Raw genomic sequence first — 21,618 nt, forward strand, 5'->3', positions numbered from 1 at the left:
ACGACATGCTGCCATGTAGATGTAGTTTAAATTAAGTTGAATGGAACGATATGTCGGGTTTTGTAATTTATTAAAGCTGATCAGAACGAGGTTTAGGTACCTAGTCGTGACGTAACAAATAGATAGAGACAAAACAAAAATGTTGTAAAAAAACGAAACTCACTTTATATATTCTTCAAATGTTTACAAGGGAAACACAACATTATGATGATGTCCATTAAATTATAAAATTTAAATAATTGTTTATAGTGTGATATACAATCATAGTTTAAACTTCTCTGCAATTTGAGCATCCACATGCTGCCATGCTCTGCCTCTCCACACGCTTGTCCCTAAACAAACTGTATTGAGACTCAAACAAAAAAGTACAGCGTAGTTTTAATTAATCATTTTCCTATTTAATTATATTTTCAACTCAAGTAAACAGTAACACTAAGCACCCAATATAGGTCTCGTTGAATTTTGGATGAAACCTATACGAATTTTAATAGAAAATGCTGCTATAAAATCACTTATCAATTGGCTGTATTAATCCCAGTTATTTGATTATGTTGTTAACAAATTTCCATGATTTCATATGACAAATATCAATGATTAGTTAGCGAACTTAGTTAAACTCAACATCAAAATTCTTAAAATTTTAATATTTTGAAAAGAAAACAATTTTTGTAGTACTGAGGTATTTATTAAAATATAAGTTTTGAATATATAAATTACTAAAAACAAATTAAGGGCATTAGTTATAATATGTTCTTGCAAATTGTTATTTAATTATAGATTAGTACTATATTATAAAATATAGTTTGGTTTCTTGGTCCAAATAGGCAAATACCATCCATTTTTATGTAGAAGGCCCAAGTACATACTTATATATATGATAGTCAAGAAAATATTACTTTTTATTCTAAATTGGGCTTGAGCCCTCTAAAGTAGTCAAGGGCTATTTTTCTAGCGAATTATCCAAAAGTTATACAATCTCAAGTAATTGTAATTGTAGTAGTCTCAATACTCACTTTCCTCTTTGATGTTTTTGTTCACTGTGGGTGCCAGACTACAATGTGAGTTGGCTACGAGGACCAAACGTGTCCAAAAATCGCTTTTGTAACTTGCGATGTGATAAGAGACATCGAGAAGCAAGTTGATAAGGTCGTCAGTTGTTGAAAATACATAACGGAATGTTTTAAATCATAGACAAATGCATAATTGTGAAATGTCTAAGTTATTGCCAATGTTGATACTTCATGGAGCAGCAGATAAAGTCACAGATCCCACAGTGCAGCAGGAAGGTGATGTAGATGAAAATATAATCACCAACAATAGTTGCTTGGCGTGATCCCTGGCCACTACAAATTCTTTATTCTTTAGGATTAATTACATCTGAAAAATACACAAGGGTATATATGGCTTACAATGAAACCATAACCTTGGCCCTTGCTTGTTTAGCTAGTGCCTCTAAAGCTACATCAACCGCATCTGGCAAATCATAGTTCGTAGCGTTTGGGTGCGCATAAGTCAGTCTCGGGATCAAATCGATGACTGTATCCCTCATTTGAACAACCTCACTCTCCGAGATCCTTAAGAGCTCTTGTTCTATTTGAGTGCTGTTCTTTTCGTCCATGAAAACTGAGTAACTTCTTTTATCGTCCGGAAGATACCACATGTACTGTGTATACATCGTGTGGGGTGAAAAAAATACGGGTATGCACCCAGCTAATATCGCATCAAATGTTGATCTGCGCGTGAATGAGTCCCCTGGTGCTTGTAGGCAAAACCGTGACCGAGCCATTACTCCTAGTACCGTCATTGGGTCGTGGCACCTAGATTGACGAAATAATCAAGGTTAAAACATTGAAGACAAAAAAAATGAGACACTCAAAATACAGTTCAACTACCAAGTCCCTAGTTGAATTATTGTTAACCTCTTACTCTCTTAGTCAAATAAGTTGAGAGAGTGTTAACCAATGAAAATGTAAATGTGATAAAGTTTCCAAACGTGGCAGTAGTTGTCAATAAAAGTTAAATACTGTCTAATTATTATGGACCCCCCAATATGAAAATTGTGGTCGTTGTATTAAATAATACTTAATTGCGAAAAACGTATAAAAAAAAGGAGTAAAGAGAAAAACCTGGACCCTCCATTTTCACACTTGAGAAGCTCACAATGACTTGACCCGGCGCATTGTCTGATCAGCTCGTCTCTAATGGCGGCTTTCTCCAACCCTTTTCTCGGCCCACCGACAAAACTAAACAAGTTTGGTCTCTCGACTCTTCTCACCTTGTTTTGCCACGTCACCATCTCTGCTGACGTGTACGGATGAAAATAAGAAGGATACGGTATACCAAAGTGATTGTCACCTTTCCAAGGCTGCCTCTCCACGGTCAGCACCGACATGTTCATGACACGTGGCATTTGCATGAGGATGTTTGCTCCAAAGTCAGTGTCAGAGGAGCGCATGAAATCCCAAGCTGTCCTCCCTATGGCCAAGAAATGATCACGACCGTTACTTCTCCTCCACCACCGTTGATCACTAATGTAGTCGACTAATCTGACGGCTAGCTCGTCTCGTTTGGTCAGGTTCTGTTCTCGGAACACGCTTGAAGCGTAGAGGCCACCGTAGAAAGGGACGTAGAAGATGTCCGCATTGTGTGGATTCCGCGTGCGGCACGGGTGGTTCTCCACACGCGCGTGGAAGATCATCTCGGCTATGAACTGATGCGTAGCGAACCACGACGTTCTTCCGCTGCGGTGGAGAGGCTGACCGAGACCGTTGTTGGTCACATGCGGACACATGTTGGTGTAGATGTTCAAGTGCCGGCAGTTTTGGAGGAGGCCGATGTTGTACTCATTGGGAAGATCGTAGACGTAGACGGTGAAATTGTGGTGGCACGTGCGTGGGAGTGAGGCTGTGAACTCTGTTGGGAAGGGGAAATGGAGAATTAGGAAGAGGGAACAAACGGAGCAGAAGAGAAGCAGAGTGAGAATTATCAGCTTAATGGTTTCTTTGTTTTTTGGGTATTTCTCTTTCTCTTTGTCCTTCTTCTCCAGCCAGAGATCGATTTTGACTTGTCTCAACTTAGTGTAAGTCATTGTAAATGGAGAGAGAGAGAAAGCTGAAGTGAGATATTTAAAGAAAGAGCGTTACTATTATTTACCTTTACTTTGACGGTGGAACATGAAACCCGGGACTTTGTTGTTTTCTTATGTGTTTTATATTCAAAATTTGTATAGATCATGTAAGAACAATCCACTTGTAAACTCTCACTGTTTTGTTTATTTAAAAATTTATCTTCCGAAGAATATTTAACCAATAATGAATATAAGAAAGTTATATTCCAGTTTTTTTTTTTTTTCTCCCTTTTAAAAGTTGTTTGAAATTGCTTTTTGTTCTATCTTTGGATAAAAAATTTCGGTAACAACTTGTCTTGGTGAATGGTGATGGAGAAATTTCATAACCATAATTTGGTTTTAACCTTCATTGATAACCATTGTTAAGAGATGTGTTATTATATTATATGCCTGCTCCAATTATGAAATAAAGTTTAAGAACTTATCGTGTCCAAGTTACATTTTACATTAGCCACTGCTTCCTTTTAAGGGCCTGACTGGTTCAAACGCTGCGGTTGCGGGAGATTGCGGAAGCGGGCGATTGCGGTTTCAAGCGTTATTAAGCGTTTTGAACGACTGGTTTAGTGGTTTAAAATTGGTGCATTTGCGGGAGGTTTACGACTGGTTGACCAGCGGGTGCAATAGCGGTTGGAACATAATAAATGTGATATATAATTATATAAATGTTTTAAAATATCAAAAACTTTATTAAACTTGATTTATAATTAAAATTCATTAAAAATACTAAAATAATTATTAAAAAATAAATAAATTTCATAATGAAATACTTATTACTTTATGCATTTGGATTTTTACCAAAACTTTAATTAAGTAATTTAATAAATGACTAAAACATATGTTTTAGATCGTAGATCTTCTTTCTTAAATCTCACACACTCAATAAGTTTTGTGGGTCAGTATTTGCATCGGTAGTAATGATCAAATGAGAGTTGAGAAGAGTCACTCGTGATTTGTTTTTATTTTTCACAAATAATCTTATTTTCTTAAATTTCTGATGAAACGTTATATTTATTTAGATTTTTTTGAACTTATGTGCGATGTGCCATTAAATTTACATCAAGTTTTCTGGGTTATTGTTAATTGAAATATTATTTTCTTCCAATTATTTATTTTTTTAATATTTTTAATCTTATCCGTACTTCATTTTCTCTCATCCTTAATGAATAAAATAGTTAGGTAAAAAATATATATAAAATATATTTCATTATCATTGATTTGTTTCAAATTTTTTCTAAAAAAAAAAAAAAAAATTTGAAACGCAAACGCCCGCAACCGCAAACGCTTGCGGGAACCAGCTTTTGGAATTCAACGGTTGGGAGCGATTGGGAGCGACTGGAAGCGATTAGGAGCGATTTGTGTGATTGGCCCCAAACGCTAGCAACCGCCCGCAAACGCAAACGCAGCGTTTGCGGGAGCTAGCGGGAGAACCAGTCAAGCTCTAACTGCAAATTGATGTTTTTTCTTTTTTCGGCTCAAATCAAAAAGTTAGCAAATATATACTTTTAGGCTAACTACTCATGATCACAACATCGATCTCCAGCAAGATTTCAATGGGTCTTGCTTTAAATGTTTTTTTTTTTTTTGCTTTAATTGTTTATATCTTTGTCTCAAGAACCTATGGTTTGATCAAATTCACTAGAATAATATACTAATCTACCAAATAAGCAAATTAAACGAAAAATATGATTGGCTCATGTAAAGTAAATGCTACAGTACAGTATTCGTAGTAAAAATATGTTAAAGTGGCTGACGTTAAGCATCCATAGTTATCACTCATAATAATGCTACAGTACAGTATTCGTAGTAAAAATATGTTAAAGTGGCTGACGTTAAGCATCCATAGTTATCACTCATTTGATGAAGGGCTTTGTAAGTAAAGAGACTAACATATTCAACAAGACAACAACTCCAAAGTTTGAAAAATGAGTGATAATGTCTGGTCATAAAAAAGCTCTTACGAATGAGTGATAATGTCTGGTCATAAAAAAGCTCTTACGAATCTTAGTCTGGAGTCTGTGACATAAGAAACAAATTTATAAAAACAAAAGGTCTAACGGAACAAAATAACAACTAAAATAGCAAAAAAAGTCGAAATCTTGAACTCATAATTTTCAAGCAAACAAGTGGAGCACTAGAAATTTTTTTCAAAAGACCACATTTGGGAGAAAGTGAAAAAGACAGCTACTTTTGGATGTCCTGCTTCAGCTTCCCTCCTGTCCTGCTTCAGCTTCTATCCCAGACGCATACTTTTGGATGGTAGATTAGGTCAGGTGTCAAGGTTTTTCTTCGTCGGAAACCTGGAAAGCGGTAAGACCGAGAGCAGAGCGAGTAGACTGGCATGATGCCATTTGGTTCAAAGGCTTGTTGGATTAAGCTTGAAATAAACTTAAGGCCCAAGAAAAGTATATTTAGGAGGATAATCTAAATATACATATTTGTTCTAAGATAATCTAAATAAGTTATCTTTCCTATTCTAGATTAGGAAATTGGTGTTGAGAGTTTTTATATTTAAGGTGATGCAAGAGAGTTGTAAAACCTTGTGAGAGAGATTTGAGATTTGAGAGCTTTAGGTTTTTGAGTTATTTTTCCTAAAGTAATAAAAGAGAGTTATTCTTATTTTTGATTCAAAGTTCTTAGATCTATATTTGGTATCAGAGCTAGAATCTAAAGGCGTTTAGTAGAAGGAGAGAGTCGTTAATCTGTGAAGTTGAAACATGAGTGAATTAATTTCAACTACAACCTCGACCGCAGCAAACACACCGCAGGAAGCTGGCTCCTCGTCCATCAAGTGTCCGATGCTTACCTTGACCAACTACACGGTCTGGTCTATGCGTATGACTTTGACGCTTAAAGTCCACAAAGTATGGGAGTCGATTGAACCTGGAACAAGCGACGAAGAGAAAAACAATATGGCGAAAGCCTTGCTGTTTCAATCTATACCTGAAGCTTTGATCCTACAAGTTGGAAACCTTGAAACCTCAAAAGCTGTTTGGGAAGCCATAAAAACAAGACATATGGGAGCAGAGAGGGTCAAAGAAGCTAGACTGCAGACTTTGATGGCTGAATTCGACAGGTTGAAGATGAAAGAGTCTGAAAAGATTGATGATTTTGCTGGTAGACTCTCGGAATTGTCTACAAAATCAGCAGCCTTGGGAGAAACCATAGAAGAGCCGAAGATTGTGAAGAAATTTCTTAAAAGTTTACCAAGGAAAAGATACATACACATTGTGGCTTCTCTTGAACAAGTTCTTGATTTGAAAACAACAACCTTTGAAGATATTGTGGGTAGGTTGAAAACTTACGAAGAAAGAATCTCCGAAGAAGAAGACAATCAAGAAGATCAAGGAAAGCTCATGTATGCTACTACAGAATCACAATCATATCAAGCTCCTTATAATGCTGGACGAGGACGAGGTGGAAGATTCTATAGACGGGGAAGAGGACGTGGACGCTACGGTTATCCTCCAAACAACGGCTACCGACAAGAGCGAGATACATCTAAAGTGGTCTGCTACAGATGTGATAAGACAGGACATTATGCGTCGGATTGCCCAGATAGACTTCTCAAACTTCAAGAGACACTCGAGAGTGAACAGAATAAGACACAAGAAGCTGATGCATTGATGATGCACGAGGTGGTGTACCTCAATGAAAGGAATGTGAAACCTAATGAGTTTGAAACACAAACAGATGGTGATAATGTGTGGTATTTGGATAATGGTGCTAGCAACCATATGAGTGGAAATCGGTCATACTTCTCAAGGATTGATGAGACGGTCATGGGAAAGGTCCGATTTGGAGATGACTCACGCATTGACATAAAAGGAAAGGGATCTATTTTATTTGTCACGAAGAATGGAGAAAGGAAGGTGCTAGCCGATGTCTACTTTATACCAGACTTGAGGAGCAACATAATTAGTCTTGGACAAGCCACAGAGGGTGGTTGCAATGTCAGAATGAAATGAGACTTCCTAACTCTACATGACCGTGATGGTAAACTCTTAGTAAAGGCAAATAGGTCTCGAAATCGTTTGTACAAGGTAACTATGGAAACAGAGCATACAAAGTGGTGCTTACAACTTCAGACAGTGAGTGATTCAGCAAAATGGCACACAAGGTTAGGACATATCGGGTTAGAGAGCATGAAGACAATGGTGAAGAAAGAATTAGTTACAGGGATGCCGAGTTTCGAGATTGATAAGGAGTTGTGTGCTTCATGTTTGCTTGGGAAACAAGTCAGGAAAGTTTTCCCTCAAGCAACATCATATCGAGCCACACACATGCTTGAGCTCATACACGGAGACCTTTGTGGACCAATCACTCCTGCTACACCGGCACGGAAAAGATACATCTTTGTACTCATTGACGACTGTTCCCGCTACATGTGGTCGATCCTCTTAAAAGATAAAAGCGAAGCACTTGACAAGTTCAAGATTTTTAAATCGATGGTTGAGCAAGAAACAGGGACTTCCATTAAAATGTTTCGAACTGATCGGGGTGGTGAGTTTGTTTCACAGGAATTTCAAACTTTCTGTGATAACAACGGTATCAAAAGGCATCTGACAGCACCGTATTCTCCTCAACAAAATGGTGTTGTTGAGCGACGAAACAGGACGTTATTGGAGATGACACGGAGTATCTTAAAACACATGACGTTGCCAAATTACCTGTGGGGAGAAGCAGTGAGGCATGCCACTTACCTTATCAATAGGGTTGCAACAAGAACTTTGGTTGATCAGACTCCTTATGAAGCTTTCAATGCGAAGAAACCAAACATCGAGCATTTACGGGTTTTTGGCTGTATCGCATATGCGAAAACAGAAACTCCACATCTTAAAAAGCTGGATGACAGATCAAGAGCTCTTATACACTTAGGAACGGAACCTGGTTCAAAAGCGTACCGTTTATTGGATCCATCAAGTCGAAGGATCATAGTAAGCAGAGATGTGGTCTTCGATGAGAGTAAAAGCTGGAACTGGGTGAATCTACAACAAGATACAATCATTGATTCGGGAAACTTCAGCATAACCTTTGAGGAATTTGGTAATAACGGCATTCGGGAGATAGAAACAGCTCAAGAACCAGAGACAAACGAAACAGAGAAGGGGGGTAGAAACAGAGGAGATAGACGAAACAGAGGAGAGTAGTGAAGAAGATTGTGTTGACGATGAGGTCATTAAGGAAACAGAGAATCCTAGAGAATATTCGAGTGCTCAAGTCTCGGTAAGGAAGTCAGGAAGACAAACGAAGAAGCCAAATTATTTGAGTGATTACGTTTTGTTAGCCGAGATTGAAGGTGAACGACTTCTACTTGCAATGGACGAAGAACCTTGGGATTTTAGTGAGGCAAAAGGAGAAAAACATTGGATCGAAGCTTGTGAAGAAGAGATAGGATCCATAACAAAGAACAATACTTGGTTTTTGAGTGAGCGTCCAGTTGGAGTTAAACCTATTGGACTAAAGTGGGTGTTTAAAATCAAACGGAAATCCGATGGTAGCATAAACAAGTATAAGGCAAGACTTGTGGCAAAGGGATATGTGCAAAAACATGGCATAGACTACGATGAAGTATTTGCCCCAGTTGCACGCATCGAAACAATCCGTTTCATTCTTGCATTAGCGGCTTCAAACGACTGGGAAGTGCATCATCTCGATGTGAAAACGGCTTTCCTTCATGGAGAATTAAAAGAGGTAGTCTATGTGAACCAACCTGAAGGTTTTGAGGTCCGGGGTTCTGAAGATAAGGTGTATAGGCTTAACAAGGCACTATACGGGTTACGTCAAGCACCAAGAGCATGGAATAATAAGCTGAATCAAATCCTTAAAGAGTTGAACTTCACTAAGTGTTTCAAGGAACCCTCACTATATCGAAAGCAAGAGAATGAGGATCTTCTTGTCGTGGCAGTTTATGTCGATGATCTACTTGTAAGTGGCTCTAACCTAAACATGATACTTGATTTCAAAAGAGATATGGCATCAAGATTTGAGATGAGCGACTTAGGAAAGCTCACTTACTACCTTGGAATCGAAGTTCTGCAACACGCAAATGGCATTACCTTGAGCCAAGAGAGATATGCGAATAAGATTTTAATTGAAGCTGGAATGGAACAGTGTAACTCTGTTCATATACCCATGGATGCTGGCTTGAAGTTATCTAAAGCACAACATGAGCGAAATATTGACGCGAAGGAGTATAGACGAAGCATTGGTTGTCTTCGATACTTACTCCACACTCGACCTGATCTTTCTTATTGTGTTGGGGTGTTAAGTACATATATGCAAGAGCCAAAAGAATCCCATGGAGCAGCCTTGAAACAGGTTATTAGATACTTAAGAGGCACCACTTCTCTTGGTCTTATGTATAATCGTGAAAGGAAAAACAGCTTGGTCGGATATGGTGATAGCAGCCACAACTCGGATGAAGATGATGGTAGAAGTACAGCAGGTCACATTTTTTATTTAGGTGCTAGTCCAATTACTTGGTGTACACAGAAGCAATCTACGGTTGCTATGTCATCATGTGAGGCTGAGTATATGGCTTGTACTGAAGCGGCGAAGCAAGCAATTTGGCTTCAAGACTTGCTTAGCGAAGTGACTGGTTCTGTTAGTGAGAAAATCACAATTCTACTGGACAATAAATCGGCGATAGAGCTTACAAGAAATCCGGTGTATCATGGCAAAACCAAGCATATACATAGGAGACATCATTTCATAAGAGAATGTGTCGAGAATGGTCTAATAGAAGTGGAGCATGTTCCTGGAACAGAGCAGAAGGCGGATATATTAACTAAGGCACTTGGGAGAATAAAATTCAAGGGGATGAGAGAGTTCATTGGAGTTCAAGACTTGAAGAAGAGTGATTTCAAGCTTAAGGAGGAGAATGTTGGATTAAGCTTGAAATAAGCTTAAGGCCCAAGAAAAGTATATTTAGGAGGATAATCTAAATATACATATTTGTTCTAGGATAATCTAAATAAGTTATCTTTCCTATTCTAGATTAGGAAATTGGTGTTGAGAGTTTTTATATTTAAGGTGATGCAAGAGAGTTGTAAAACCTTGTGAGAGAGATTTGAGATTTGAGAGCTTTAGGTTTTTGAGTTATTTTTCCTAAAGTAATAAAAGAGAGTTATTCTTATTTTTGATTCAAAGTTCTTAGATCTATAAGGCTCTGTTCCAAAGCACTCGTTTATGATGTGGCTTGCTCAGCGGAATAGACTCCCTACAAAGAAGCGCCTTTTCTTCAAAATGTCCTCTTTGTGATTTGGTGGATGAAGCAAGGGACCATCTCTTTATCTCATGTACCTTCGCAAATGAAATTTGGACTTGAGTCTTCGCCAAACTAGACCCTTCACGACTGCCCCTGCTATCTTGGGTCAGAGCCTCTTCGCCATCCACACCGTCTCTCCTAAGGAAGCTCGTTGCTCAAGCTGTCGTCTACAACATCTGGAAGCAGAGGAACAATCTCGTCCACAATCAGCCGCACACTCACCTGCAGTCACCTACCGTCTCTTGGATAAAGATCTCAGAAATATCATCTTTGCAAAAACTTCACCAAAAGCGATTTCAAAAGTTGTTGCAAGCCTGGTTAACATGATTTTCACTCCCCAGTGATTTCTCCTATTTTGATCCCTTGTTTTTATTCTTTTTGCCAAGGAATCAAATTGTAAAAGGCTCATAGCCAAACTTTTCATTATTAATGATATTAGCAAAAAAAAGACAGCTAACTTGCCACACATGCTAATATTAATGCTCCATTGTAAACTAAAATTTTATTTAGATCTACAACGTGATGAAATAAATAAATAAAACTCATATCGATTTGTTTGTGTGATTGTGTCTGACTGCTTGTTTTAAAATTATGTGTATGTAAGTCAGAATATATTTACAAAACTGCATAAAATAAATATACTACCATGAATTTAATGACTTGTGACGCATGAAAACTATCATTAACCGATAAAAGTTCAATTTGAAGACAAGCTAACAAACTTATTATTATTAGACTTCAAATTTACCCAAGAAAATAGAAGACTTCAAATCTATAACCCATCAAGATAGTTTCCATCTAGCCTATGAACAAATATCAAACACTATGAACCATAATTACTAACTTAACTCCATGTGTATGTTGTCATCCAAAACTTGTCCTTATTCACTCAAAAACATAGATCCGACAAGCTATTTCTGTACATCAAAGCATATATATTAAATATATCAGTGGATTAAAAGACAAAAACCGCAAAAGATAAGTTACTAATCTTTTTGAGTGATTAGAGAAAATAAGTTTAGGAGTAGGAGAATTGAATCAACCGATGGTCCAAATAGGAGAGGCCCGATGAGGTTGGAGGAGATGCAACCGAGTTGAGTTTCCAAATTTTAGATTTCAGAAGTCCTAAAGGCCTTTTGTCGGAGAAAAATAAGTAACTAAACCCTCCTTTGAAGACAATTCAGAAAACACATTTGTCGATGTTAGTTTTCCGTTTGTTTGTCCACGGCGAGTAAAAAAGCGCCAAGGGAAGATGCATTTGTGTTACGTAATAAAGCCCATTCTTCTCGGCTTCCAAATATTGAGGCCCTGTTTAAAAATTTGGGCCTTGTTACTTCAGAAGAATGGAGATAGATAGAGCTCAGTAAATTGATAAGGCCGACGATGACTAATTTATTCATCCACATCATTGCTACGTATATATATATAAATTGGTGAAATTGTTTTATGAGAGTTTTCTTCTGTGTGTGGTTCAGAAGAAAACAAACGAGAGAGAATAAAAACAACGAGGCTAAGCTAATTAATGGGTATAAAGTAGAGTAGCATGGTTGCATGCGGCAAGGCTAGTATAGGTCTATTATTATAACTGTTTCAGATATCAAAATGGAAAATCTCTTCTTTCCTATTTTCATCATAGCTACAGGTAAAAATAACAATAATATAAGTTACCGCAACTCTTATTAATCGTATAAATTTCTATAACGTCAAGTTTTAATATTTTTAGTTATATAATTAGGATTAATATGAATTTTTATTTTGTGTTTTTCTAACAGAGCTTCTATTTTAGGTAGGATAATGTTTTAGGTTTTTCAGGGATTATGGATTTTCAAGGTTTTTAATACATGAATTTACTTATGTTTATCCAAACATGTAAGGTAAGTAATATTAATATTTTGTCTATGTATATTTACTAATTTCTGTATATATTAAAATATCTCAACGACTCTAGGAAAAGTTGGTTTATTCATAGATTTTGAATTCGACATAAGTATTATATCATATACATTTATTATCTAAGCTAAGAAAAATTGGTTTATATATATATATATATATAATATAACATATACATAATACATTCCAACTGTAGAATTTTGAATTCACCTTATTATTTTACATATCTTAGACTAAATTATTCCCAAAATATCGATATGTTATACACATGAATATATTATATATATATATATAGGGTACCCATATATATATATCGTACTATTTTATTTTTTTGCTCAATATATATTGTACTATTTGGCAAGAGGGTGTATAATATACACACACATAACCTAGCTCCTACTAGTCTTCTATTCCTAGCTTCAGTAGAAGCAGAAAGATACAAAATTTCGAGTTACAACAAAAATATATTTACTCACAATGATAACAACAACTCGGTGTTTTCAAATTTCAACTATAACTCAAAGATACTTATGAAAAAAAAAAAAAATTGGTAAAAATATTTGAAACTGCAAGTTAAGAGATCATGTCCCCACGTGACTATATAAAACTTCTACACTAGTTTCCAGCAAGATATCTTCGTAATTAATGAAGTATATAGAGACATAAACATAGAGATATATATAAGAGATCATCAACAGGATGATAAATAAAATGAACAAAGAAAATGAATAAAGAAGAGTTAAGAGCATGCATGTAATGTAAACAGAAATACAAATGCAAAATGAGAAAACAAATATTAGGCAGGCAACTTTAAACATTCTTCTGCTTCTTGGAGTGCACGACGGTCCAGTATGTTTTGAATCGATGGCAGTGTAGATTGATTGCTATTTAACAGTTAGCTGCAACATTTTTAGTGTAGTTCTGAGCCTATCTGTCGTAGACACACTAGGCATATATCATTCCTACTTCTATACATACATATTTCCTATATCTACGTATTTTATCTATACGTATAAGCATATTTGTGTATGTATTTAGATTTACATGTAGAGATGTGGTGGATAACGGACGTAGAATCCCGAGATAAATCGGAAGAAAGGTACGGGACGAAAACGTTTTTTGCTTGACGGATCTGTCTCTACGTGTGTGGTGTTGGCTTTTAGCGGCGATACGAAAGATTTGTAATTAGTTAAAGTTGTCTTCACATTGCTTTCTCTCTCTCTTTTTCTTTGTCTTAACCGTGACTTGTTCACATCTTTCGTTCGTGCTTCAAGTTTTTTATAACTTTCTATTTTCTTTTCTTTCTTTTCTATTTTATGATCACTGAATAATGCAGTTTATATACAGAAATTGTTCTCAAAATTTAAATCTTGATTATACAAAATGAATAGAAGAAAAACATATAATTGCTGTTACCGGATAAATCATGGGGGAATTGAGGATAATTTTATGATAAAAGATTATGAAGTATTCAAATTTTGAGGGATAACGAGTCAACCATATTACATCTTTAATTTCTCTAGATGTGTATATTTCTAATGATTCATTATAGTAATCATATGTCGAAATTATAACTAATCTCGTATGGCCAGTAAAAAACTAAGTCTCTTTTCCAAAGAAAACTACAATAACCAACATAAACTCGCATTGAACTGACTCATGCTATTTACAACTCTAAATCAAACACAATATATAGTATTGACCTATACTAAAAGCATTTACTTATCGAAGCATCTCTAACATAGGAAAAAACGGTATACGGGAATGTTAATTAGGTTCAAAAGCTTATATCTGGTCCAAACTAGCTCTTAAAGACCAGGGATCAAATTTAGTTATTTAATCGCCAAAAACATTAATCATGTGTTTGGGTTAAAACATGTCGAGCAAGTCAAGGGTTAAAAGTTAAAACATACTTTTAGCGTAAATATTTACTTTTAAACAGTATTTTCAGGGTCGGGCTAAGCCGGATAATAGCTTTTACGATATCTATAATTCACATGGATATGTATAACTACTCCAAATGTTTTCATATTTTTTTGTTAGATATACTTTGATACAAAATTTCACCAACAAGAAGCTTTTGTGAGGTTAAAATATAAATAAGATATTCACAATATCATTTAGGAAATACGTATACAGCATATCTAGAACGTTTTATAATATATACATATATATATATATATCTTATATTGCAATCTTCACTCAAAGTCTCAAGCATTTCAATAAGACAACCTAAAAGTGTAATAGGTGCCTTGTTATACGGCGCTGCCGTGGAAACTATTCACAGCTCTTTCGTCCAATCTATATAATATCAATTAAAGTTACTTGGTCAACATACTTTTGAGTTGACATCACCCGGAGAGAATAAAATCATAAAACGATAGCAATAATAAAAAAGAAGAAGCAGAAGTAGGATCGGCCGAAGCTACCTACATAAGAAAAATGTCCAATCAGGTCGGGCTACTGATAGACCGGTTTGGGTTAACTATATATAGCGAGACAAATATAAAAAGTTTGGAGGGCTGATTAATGTGATCCCTTACATGTCAAACCACACTTCTAATTTCATAACTTCATCTATCTAAATATGTTTTACTATAGAACGATAGAATTTTTTTTTTTTTTAAAAAAAACGCTTGGTCCCATGACTCATTATTCACAAATCAACCGAGATTGAATGGTTTTTACCCACATGATGACGTTACAGTATATATACATTCATATACATGTAGACAATGATTCGTATAACATGGCCATTACCCCCTGACCACATATAATATGTCTCAACAAGAATTTTTCAAGAAATTATCACCTTATTTTTTTTATCATCCAAAATAAATATTTTCACTATATATAATTCTTCGAACGAGGTTCTTTGGTTATATAAAGTTATATTTTTCTCTATGGTATCAATATAGTTGTATAATATTCGAATGTAATAAAAAAATTAGCCGTTTATGAATAACAAATAAATATGTGGCATGTAAAGAGGGCGTAATTGTTGGTCAGTGTTGGGATGAACAAAATTTTTATTTCATAATAAAAAAACGAGTCGAGTTGCTTTTTAATAGGATTTTTAAAAAAAGAAAAAAAGAAAAAGGGAAGTAGTAGTTGAAAGGAACTAGAGTGGAGCTGAAAATACAAAGCGGAAGTTTTACTAGTTAGGGAATTCAGCTTGCATCTAACGGTCTCCATCTGGATCTAGTTACTTCTTTCTTACACTTTATAGTTTATAACTTTATATGTAACAAAATGTCCTTTTAAATTTTGATTTTGAACAACCAACACCAAAACCCATAAACCAAGTCCCTCCAATCCCCCCAATCCTCACAGCTAGCTTCAGGCCAAAGTAGCTGAGAGTTCTAGATGAGCTCAGATAAAGGCTGTTCCAATCTCACTACACATTGTATCATATATTATTATCAAGACAATCTCTCTCTCTCTCTCTCTCTCTCTCTCTCTCTCTCTGACCCATTTGTCCGGTTCCTCTGTCCTCTCGTTGTTCTCTAATATTATATATTGCAAAAGCTTTATTTTTAGCTTATAGTAATCACTTCCATTGTGTATCCATAAATGGAAACTTTGTTAAACGTTCACCTTTTAATTTATACCCAATAGTACACATCCATGATGGTCCCTCTCATCTTCTAACTATGTTAACTTTAGTCTTAAATGAATTGGTTTAACATCGTTTTGCATCTGCGATTCAGTACGATAATTTTTCATTTTTGTATTTATACCGCACTAAATTCGAGTACAACACAATTCATTATGTTAGATCGATATACCAATAATAATCACAAAACAAAACCGTTTGAGATTAAATATAGATATTCAACTAGACAAATAATTTAAAAAAACAGCAAAACAGGTCATTATGGTAATAACACATGTAGGATCCATATAACGTTTAGACAATTCTTGATCCCACTTTTACATAGAACCAACAAAGTTAACAAATTAAGAGAAGAAGAAAAATACCCAAAATAACAAAAGAAGATAAAGAAAAAGAAAAGCAGAGGGAATCTATTTTAATATTTCAGAGCGAGTGATGATCTTGGAACCGATTGATGGGGAACCTAAGAGACTGATCCAAACGCTGCCGTGAAGCGTCACTATCACGACCTTGTGGCGGTTCGAGCGGCGCACGGACGCTGGCGGAGTCACGGCTAGGGAAACCGGTCGGACCAACGGGTGCACCTACACAAGTGTAGCAGCTCGGTTCCACAGGACTATCGGCCATGTAATTAACAGTGGTTGCGGCGGGGAGGTTAGGGTTTGGAGAGATGCTTCTGCTCCCTCGGAAAGATGGGTTTAAGTAGTAGTCGTTGAAGTGGTTGTGAGGAGAGTATTGGTTTGAAGAGTATGGATATGGCGGCGGTGGAGGCATGGGGGGTTGTGGAACCAAGTTTGTTGAGGAGCTTCCGGGGTATAGCATTGGTGATGAGTAAACCGACCGGTATATTGTTGGATCTGTAGTGTGATAGCTGCCAATAATTCCAATTATATCATTCATATGATACTAAAGCACATATTTACACGAAAATAATGATGTTAAGTACATTGAAGAGGTAAAAGAAAGTATACCCGAAAGGTGAAATTCCAGGTGGGGTTATGGTATCGTTACGGTAGACCAATTGACGAGCTTGATTCAATGTCTCGGTCTCCCTCTCTTTAATATAAGTTCATAGAGAAAAAAGGACACATCAAAAGAGTTTTAGTCTTAAATGCGATTAAGCTAAATCTACTCGTGTTTAGTTGTAGTCAAAGCATGGATGTGACATCAAGCATTTATCAAAAGACAAAGAGAGGGTTTATTTGGACGAACTAGAAAAGTGTGAATATGAAATGTGGATTATATGAAAGTTTAAAAAGAGGTTGAAGGAGAGAGTAATATATGTATAAAAATCGACTTGCCTTGTCGGTGGCGATTCATGTGGCCACCAAGAGCTTGGGATTTGCAGAACTTGAGTGAACAAAATCGACATTCGTACACCTTCCCACTCTCATCTTTCCTTTCTTTACTACCTTTCTTCTTTCTTTGACCTAATTATCAACCATGAAATAAAGCATATTAACACAGTAATTCTAGTATACTCTAATAAAGTTCTATTTAACTAAAGCAATCTTTTTAAAAAAAAAGTTAGGGTTTTATGGTATGCCTACCAGAGGAAGAACCTTCCTCGAGGGCTTGCTTATTGCCATCTTTGGAAAAATCATCTGGAAGATTGTTGAGGTCTAAGTAATTCTCCTCATGCCTCCTGCCAAAATTTTCAATAAAGAAAGTGTCAATATAAAGATTTAGGAAATTATTAATGGAAGATAGAACTAAGAAAGTGATCTGGTGGGGCATATACATGGTGAGATTGGCGTGAGGTAAGACTTCTCCCCGAAGAGAGCTACAATAATTGAGAATATATTTTAGAAGACTTTCAGTTGGAGGCGGCACCACAAAAGGAAGAGAAAAACGTAGAGAGTAGTAAAAGTTAAATAAGAGAGGTTCAAAAGTTTTCTATCAGTTTATCTGCCACAAACCCTCCCTCCCATCTCTCTCTCTCTTTGTTTCTCTCTCTGCGTGTGGAAACTAAATTAGCAAAGTGGGTCTCGTGACCTTAAAAATATAAGAGGGTGGTCATGTAGGTTTAAGGGGGGTTAATTAAAACAGAGAGAAAGTGTTTGTGTTTGAGTTTGTGTGTGTGTGTGTATGTGTGTGTGTGTGTGTGTGATGAAAGAGAGAGATGAGAGGGACATTTCCTGAGTGAAAGGAGATGCTAGGGCTACTACTCTAGAACCCTATTACTGTACAATTAATTCATGTTAAAAAAGACAAACTCTTAATATTTTTTTGAAAGAACTATTTTTTCTCAAAAAGAATCAATGAGTTTGGATCTTTTAGTTGTGTATACAATGTATCTTTATAGAAATTCAACTAGTTAAGTTAGTCGTACTTGCAAGATACATGTATACACAACTAAAAGATCTTTGAATTTTAGATTTGTAATCTTTTCTGGTTGAAGATTAGAGCAGAAAATGTGAAAAAACATATGACTCGCTCACATGAAATTAACCTCAAAATTGCACACATAATGGAATGAAACATTAATTAAGTGTAACTTATCAGAAGAATAAACTAAAGAATATGAGAAACGTTGGGTTTTAATTAGGTTTAAATTTAATTAAAATATAAGGCGTCTTATAAAAAACAAGAGTAGTACTTTTTCAACAATGAATTAAATGTGGAAAGACACATCTAGCGAATCATTGTCTCTTGATAAAGAATCTTTCATGAATAGTTTGCAGCTACAAGATGGTCCTTGATAAACTTGTGATCCTCACTTAAGCATACAGAGGAAAGAACCAAGTAACTAAAAGAGAATAGATTTTATACTTTTAAGGACAATCCGAGACATGGCTAGTTCTATGGTCCTGCTGTTTTGAACAATACGTTTTGAGAAGTTTTACAATAAATATTTGTATATAAATGTGAGAAAAATGTTAGCTAGTAATGGTCCCCCATATGTAGATGCAATGTAATGCTATAGCTAGGCCTCTCCTGGGGCATCCACTTCAAAAAAATTTCTTTCAAAATTGTTTTTTGTACCCTAGGGTTTTGCAAATGGGACATGCAAGTGTTGCTATCACATAACTAATTATTAGGGTCCTTTGTGATCTTAACTTAGATATGCATGTCGTCTATTATCCTTACCTTTACCTTCCCATTACTTGTTTTTATTAATTCCTCAATATCACGTAGTTAATCTTGTCGTAAATTATCCTAGTTAATGTAATTCAATCAATATTAAAATATTGAAATAATATCAAGTTCCATCTATACCACATGCTATTTATACTAAAGACATGCTAATATTTTTGCAGAACTAACGTAAGATTCATAACATGTTCTTTCCCCATCCAATATATATTAACATGTTTTTGCTTAGAACTCGGTTCCTTAAACATATGAAGATTGTGCGCATGGCGATGCTTATTAAATATATGAAGAAAACATATAACTTGATGCTCTATATGCACTTCATCAATAAAAGAATGAAGAGGATCAGTTAATAAATTAGTGTCCGTTCAATATACACATATTTCTCTTGTCTCTCTACTTGGACAAGTGAGATGCTCAAAATTTTACAATTCACGGTCACGGAAGCGTGCGTGTCACGTGCCAAGTGGCTTGAAGGTCAAAAACTTCAAAACCCAAAAGAAAAGGTACATATATGCTCGTGCCGACCTACATAATAAAAAGGAATATTTGTTTATAAAAAAAGTCAAGCCTAAAGGCCTTATGTTAATACGATAAGCACTATGACTCCATGAGCATGAGTGGGTGACGGGACGGAGATTGATAATTTCGAGTTCATCAAATGAAAACCAATGGCGAAGAAGCCCAATCATAGTCGACAACTCGACACTAGCTAGGAACATATATTCTTTGTCGTGATTTTGGTCATTTACTTAATCTGACTTAATTGTGTATTAATCATAAGATATAAGCAATCAAAAAAAAAAAAAAATTGCATGCCAATATTTGTATTTTGTAAATTCAACAAAAGTTGGTCGACGAAAATCTTAATTACGTGATATATATATATATATATATCACTATATTTTTATTTTTGAATACATTAAATTACAATTTCGCTCATCAACACCATCGTTCGTTTGTTAATCACTATTTTTATAATTTGAATTAAAACTATCAACATTCATTTTTTTTATTTTATAAAACACTATAGTAGTTTAAGCGAATTCAAAAAAGAAACCAAGTTCTTTCATAGACCCCGAAAAAAACAAGTTCTTTAACTAACTTTTTCTGTGTTTTATATACTGATATTAAGGAATTAGTATAGAATTATTAATTAATAATTTTGTATAATAGATTTTTTTTTTTGGTTTTATTTGGGTCAAATATGTATAAAGTAGGGATAAGTCGATAATTGTATATGAATTGTGACATGGTCAATAACTTCTATATTAGGTAAGATGATCAATTACTTGTTTCAGTATCCAATCCCCTATATATTAATAGAGGAATATTTTGGCAAAAAAGTTGAGGTGTTAGCATTATTTACCATCAGAGCTCAGGACACTATTTTCTTTATTTGTCATCAGCTTTTAAAAATATTTACATTTATAAATACAATTAACACTCAAAATTAAATTTTTATATTAACTTAATTATATCCTTTAATTATATTTTCATAAAGTCTTTAAAATGAATTTTTAAAACCCTTTGTTCATATGATATAATAATATAAGATTGATATTATAATAACTCTCACGGGTTAAATTTTAATTATTATACAATTTTTTTTATAGATATATACTATACAATCGAATTTTAAATATTTCAATTACCCATATATATAACAGATTTTGTAAATAAAAATTACAGTAAAAATATTAAATAATTATTTTATACCACACTATGTACGGGTTGTTACCTAGTATATTAAGAAAATACATGAATGTAGGGTACAATTAATTAAAATGATAATGATGAGGCTCCAAAAACCATAATTTTTTTATTTTTTTTTGTTATAATGATTTGCATAAGTTATGAGTAGGAGAGAGAGAGAAGGAGGATCAGGTGAGAGAAGGACCACACTACTACTCCAAGACTGTCACGGCTAGTAAGCTACGACTTCTAATCTCTCCCTCTTCATGTAACTTCTAATCTCTCCCTCTTCATGTAACTCTCTTTCGGACAATCGTACTTTTTACTCCTTTCTCTTACGTGGTCCTTCCTTTGTTTTATTTCACAATTTTTCCCTATATTTATTTTGTAATGGTTGAGATGAAGAAGAATACACAATTTTGTATATTGATACTTCAAATAGTAGGAGCATAATTATTGATTGTTCTGTATCATCCTTGTCATAACTCGTAATAAAATCTGGTAGTGCGTGAGAATATGACATGTTGATGTTGTACATCCCAAAATATACATATATATTACTAATGCATTAGTGATTGATGACTTGATGTGAAACAAGTTGTTTATAAAAGCAACAAGTTGAATAAGTGCCAAAATGTAAACTACACGATACTACGATTAAAATGTTGAACGTTCGATTTACAACGGTGAAACAATGAGTAATAAACTGACCTTTTTATCACCTACTTGACCTTTTGTCAAAAAAAAAATCACCTACTTGACCGTTGGTTATCTTGATATCTATTTATATTAGTACGTAACTACGTGTTGCTACGTGATAAGCACATTTTGTTTCATGGCTAGTGGCTTCTACATCCAAGCTCTATAAGGTGTGAATGTTTGAACATAGTCAATATCAACTTTCTTCTTTTTTACGGAGGGTAGTAC

At 35.0% G+C, this 21,618-nt stretch overlaps 2 protein-coding genes across 2 annotated transcripts; both read right to left on the reverse strand.

Moving 5' to 3' along the window:
- Positions 1-1,320: 1,320 nt before the first annotated feature.
- Positions 1,321-3,299, reverse strand: LOC147944956 (putative xyloglucan galactosyltransferase GT17). Its single transcript, XM_087451412.1, has 2 exons — positions 2,127-3,299; positions 1,321-1,817 (listed from the first exon to the last, which is right to left on the reverse strand). The coding sequence occupies exons 1-2, from the start codon at positions 3,086-3,088 to the stop codon at positions 1,406-1,408; spliced, it is 1,374 nt and encodes a 457-aa protein (XP_087307538.1). The 5' UTR covers positions 3,089-3,299; the 3' UTR covers positions 1,321-1,405.
- A 12,779-nt stretch (positions 3,300-16,078) lies between these two features.
- On the reverse strand, positions 16,079-17,980 carry LOC104753686 (zinc finger protein JAGGED-like). The gene is made up of 5 exons (XM_087452832.1): positions 17,642-17,980; positions 17,451-17,545; positions 17,202-17,330; positions 16,872-16,956; positions 16,079-16,771 (listed from the first exon to the last, which is right to left on the reverse strand). Coding segments are annotated over exons 1-5 (759 nt in total). The 5' UTR covers positions 17,644-17,980; the 3' UTR covers positions 16,079-16,323.
- Positions 17,981-21,618: the final 3,638 nt, after the last annotated feature.

The sequence above is a fragment of the Camelina sativa genome, chromosome 5, assembly GCF_030686135.1.
Source record: "Camelina sativa cultivar CO46 ecotype springtype chromosome 5, ASM3068613v1".
In the NCBI taxonomy this organism is placed as follows: domain Eukaryota; kingdom Viridiplantae; phylum Streptophyta; class Magnoliopsida; order Brassicales; family Brassicaceae; genus Camelina; species Camelina sativa.

What these genes read in the sequence shown, in the direction of transcription:
- LOC147944956 (XM_087451412.1), bottom strand. Translation starts at nt 3,088, where the DNA reads ATGACTTACACTAAGTTGAGACAAGTCAAAATCGATCTCTGGCTGGAG. An exon ending in TGTGAAAATGGAGGGTCCAG is followed by an intron (nt 1,818 to 2,126) that starts GTTTTTCTCTTT and finishes TCGTCAATCTAG; the next exon opens with GTGCCACGACCCAATGACGG.
- LOC104753686 (XM_087452832.1), bottom strand. An exon ending in CGAGGAAGGTTCTTCCTCTG is followed by an intron (nt 17,331 to 17,450) that starts GTAGGCATACCA and finishes GTTGATAATTAG; the next exon opens with GTCAAAGAAAGAAGAAAGGT. An exon ending in CATGAATCGCCACCGACAAG is followed by an intron (nt 16,957 to 17,201) that starts GCAAGTCGATTT and finishes CTTATATTAAAG; the next exon opens with AGAGGGAGACCGAGACATTG.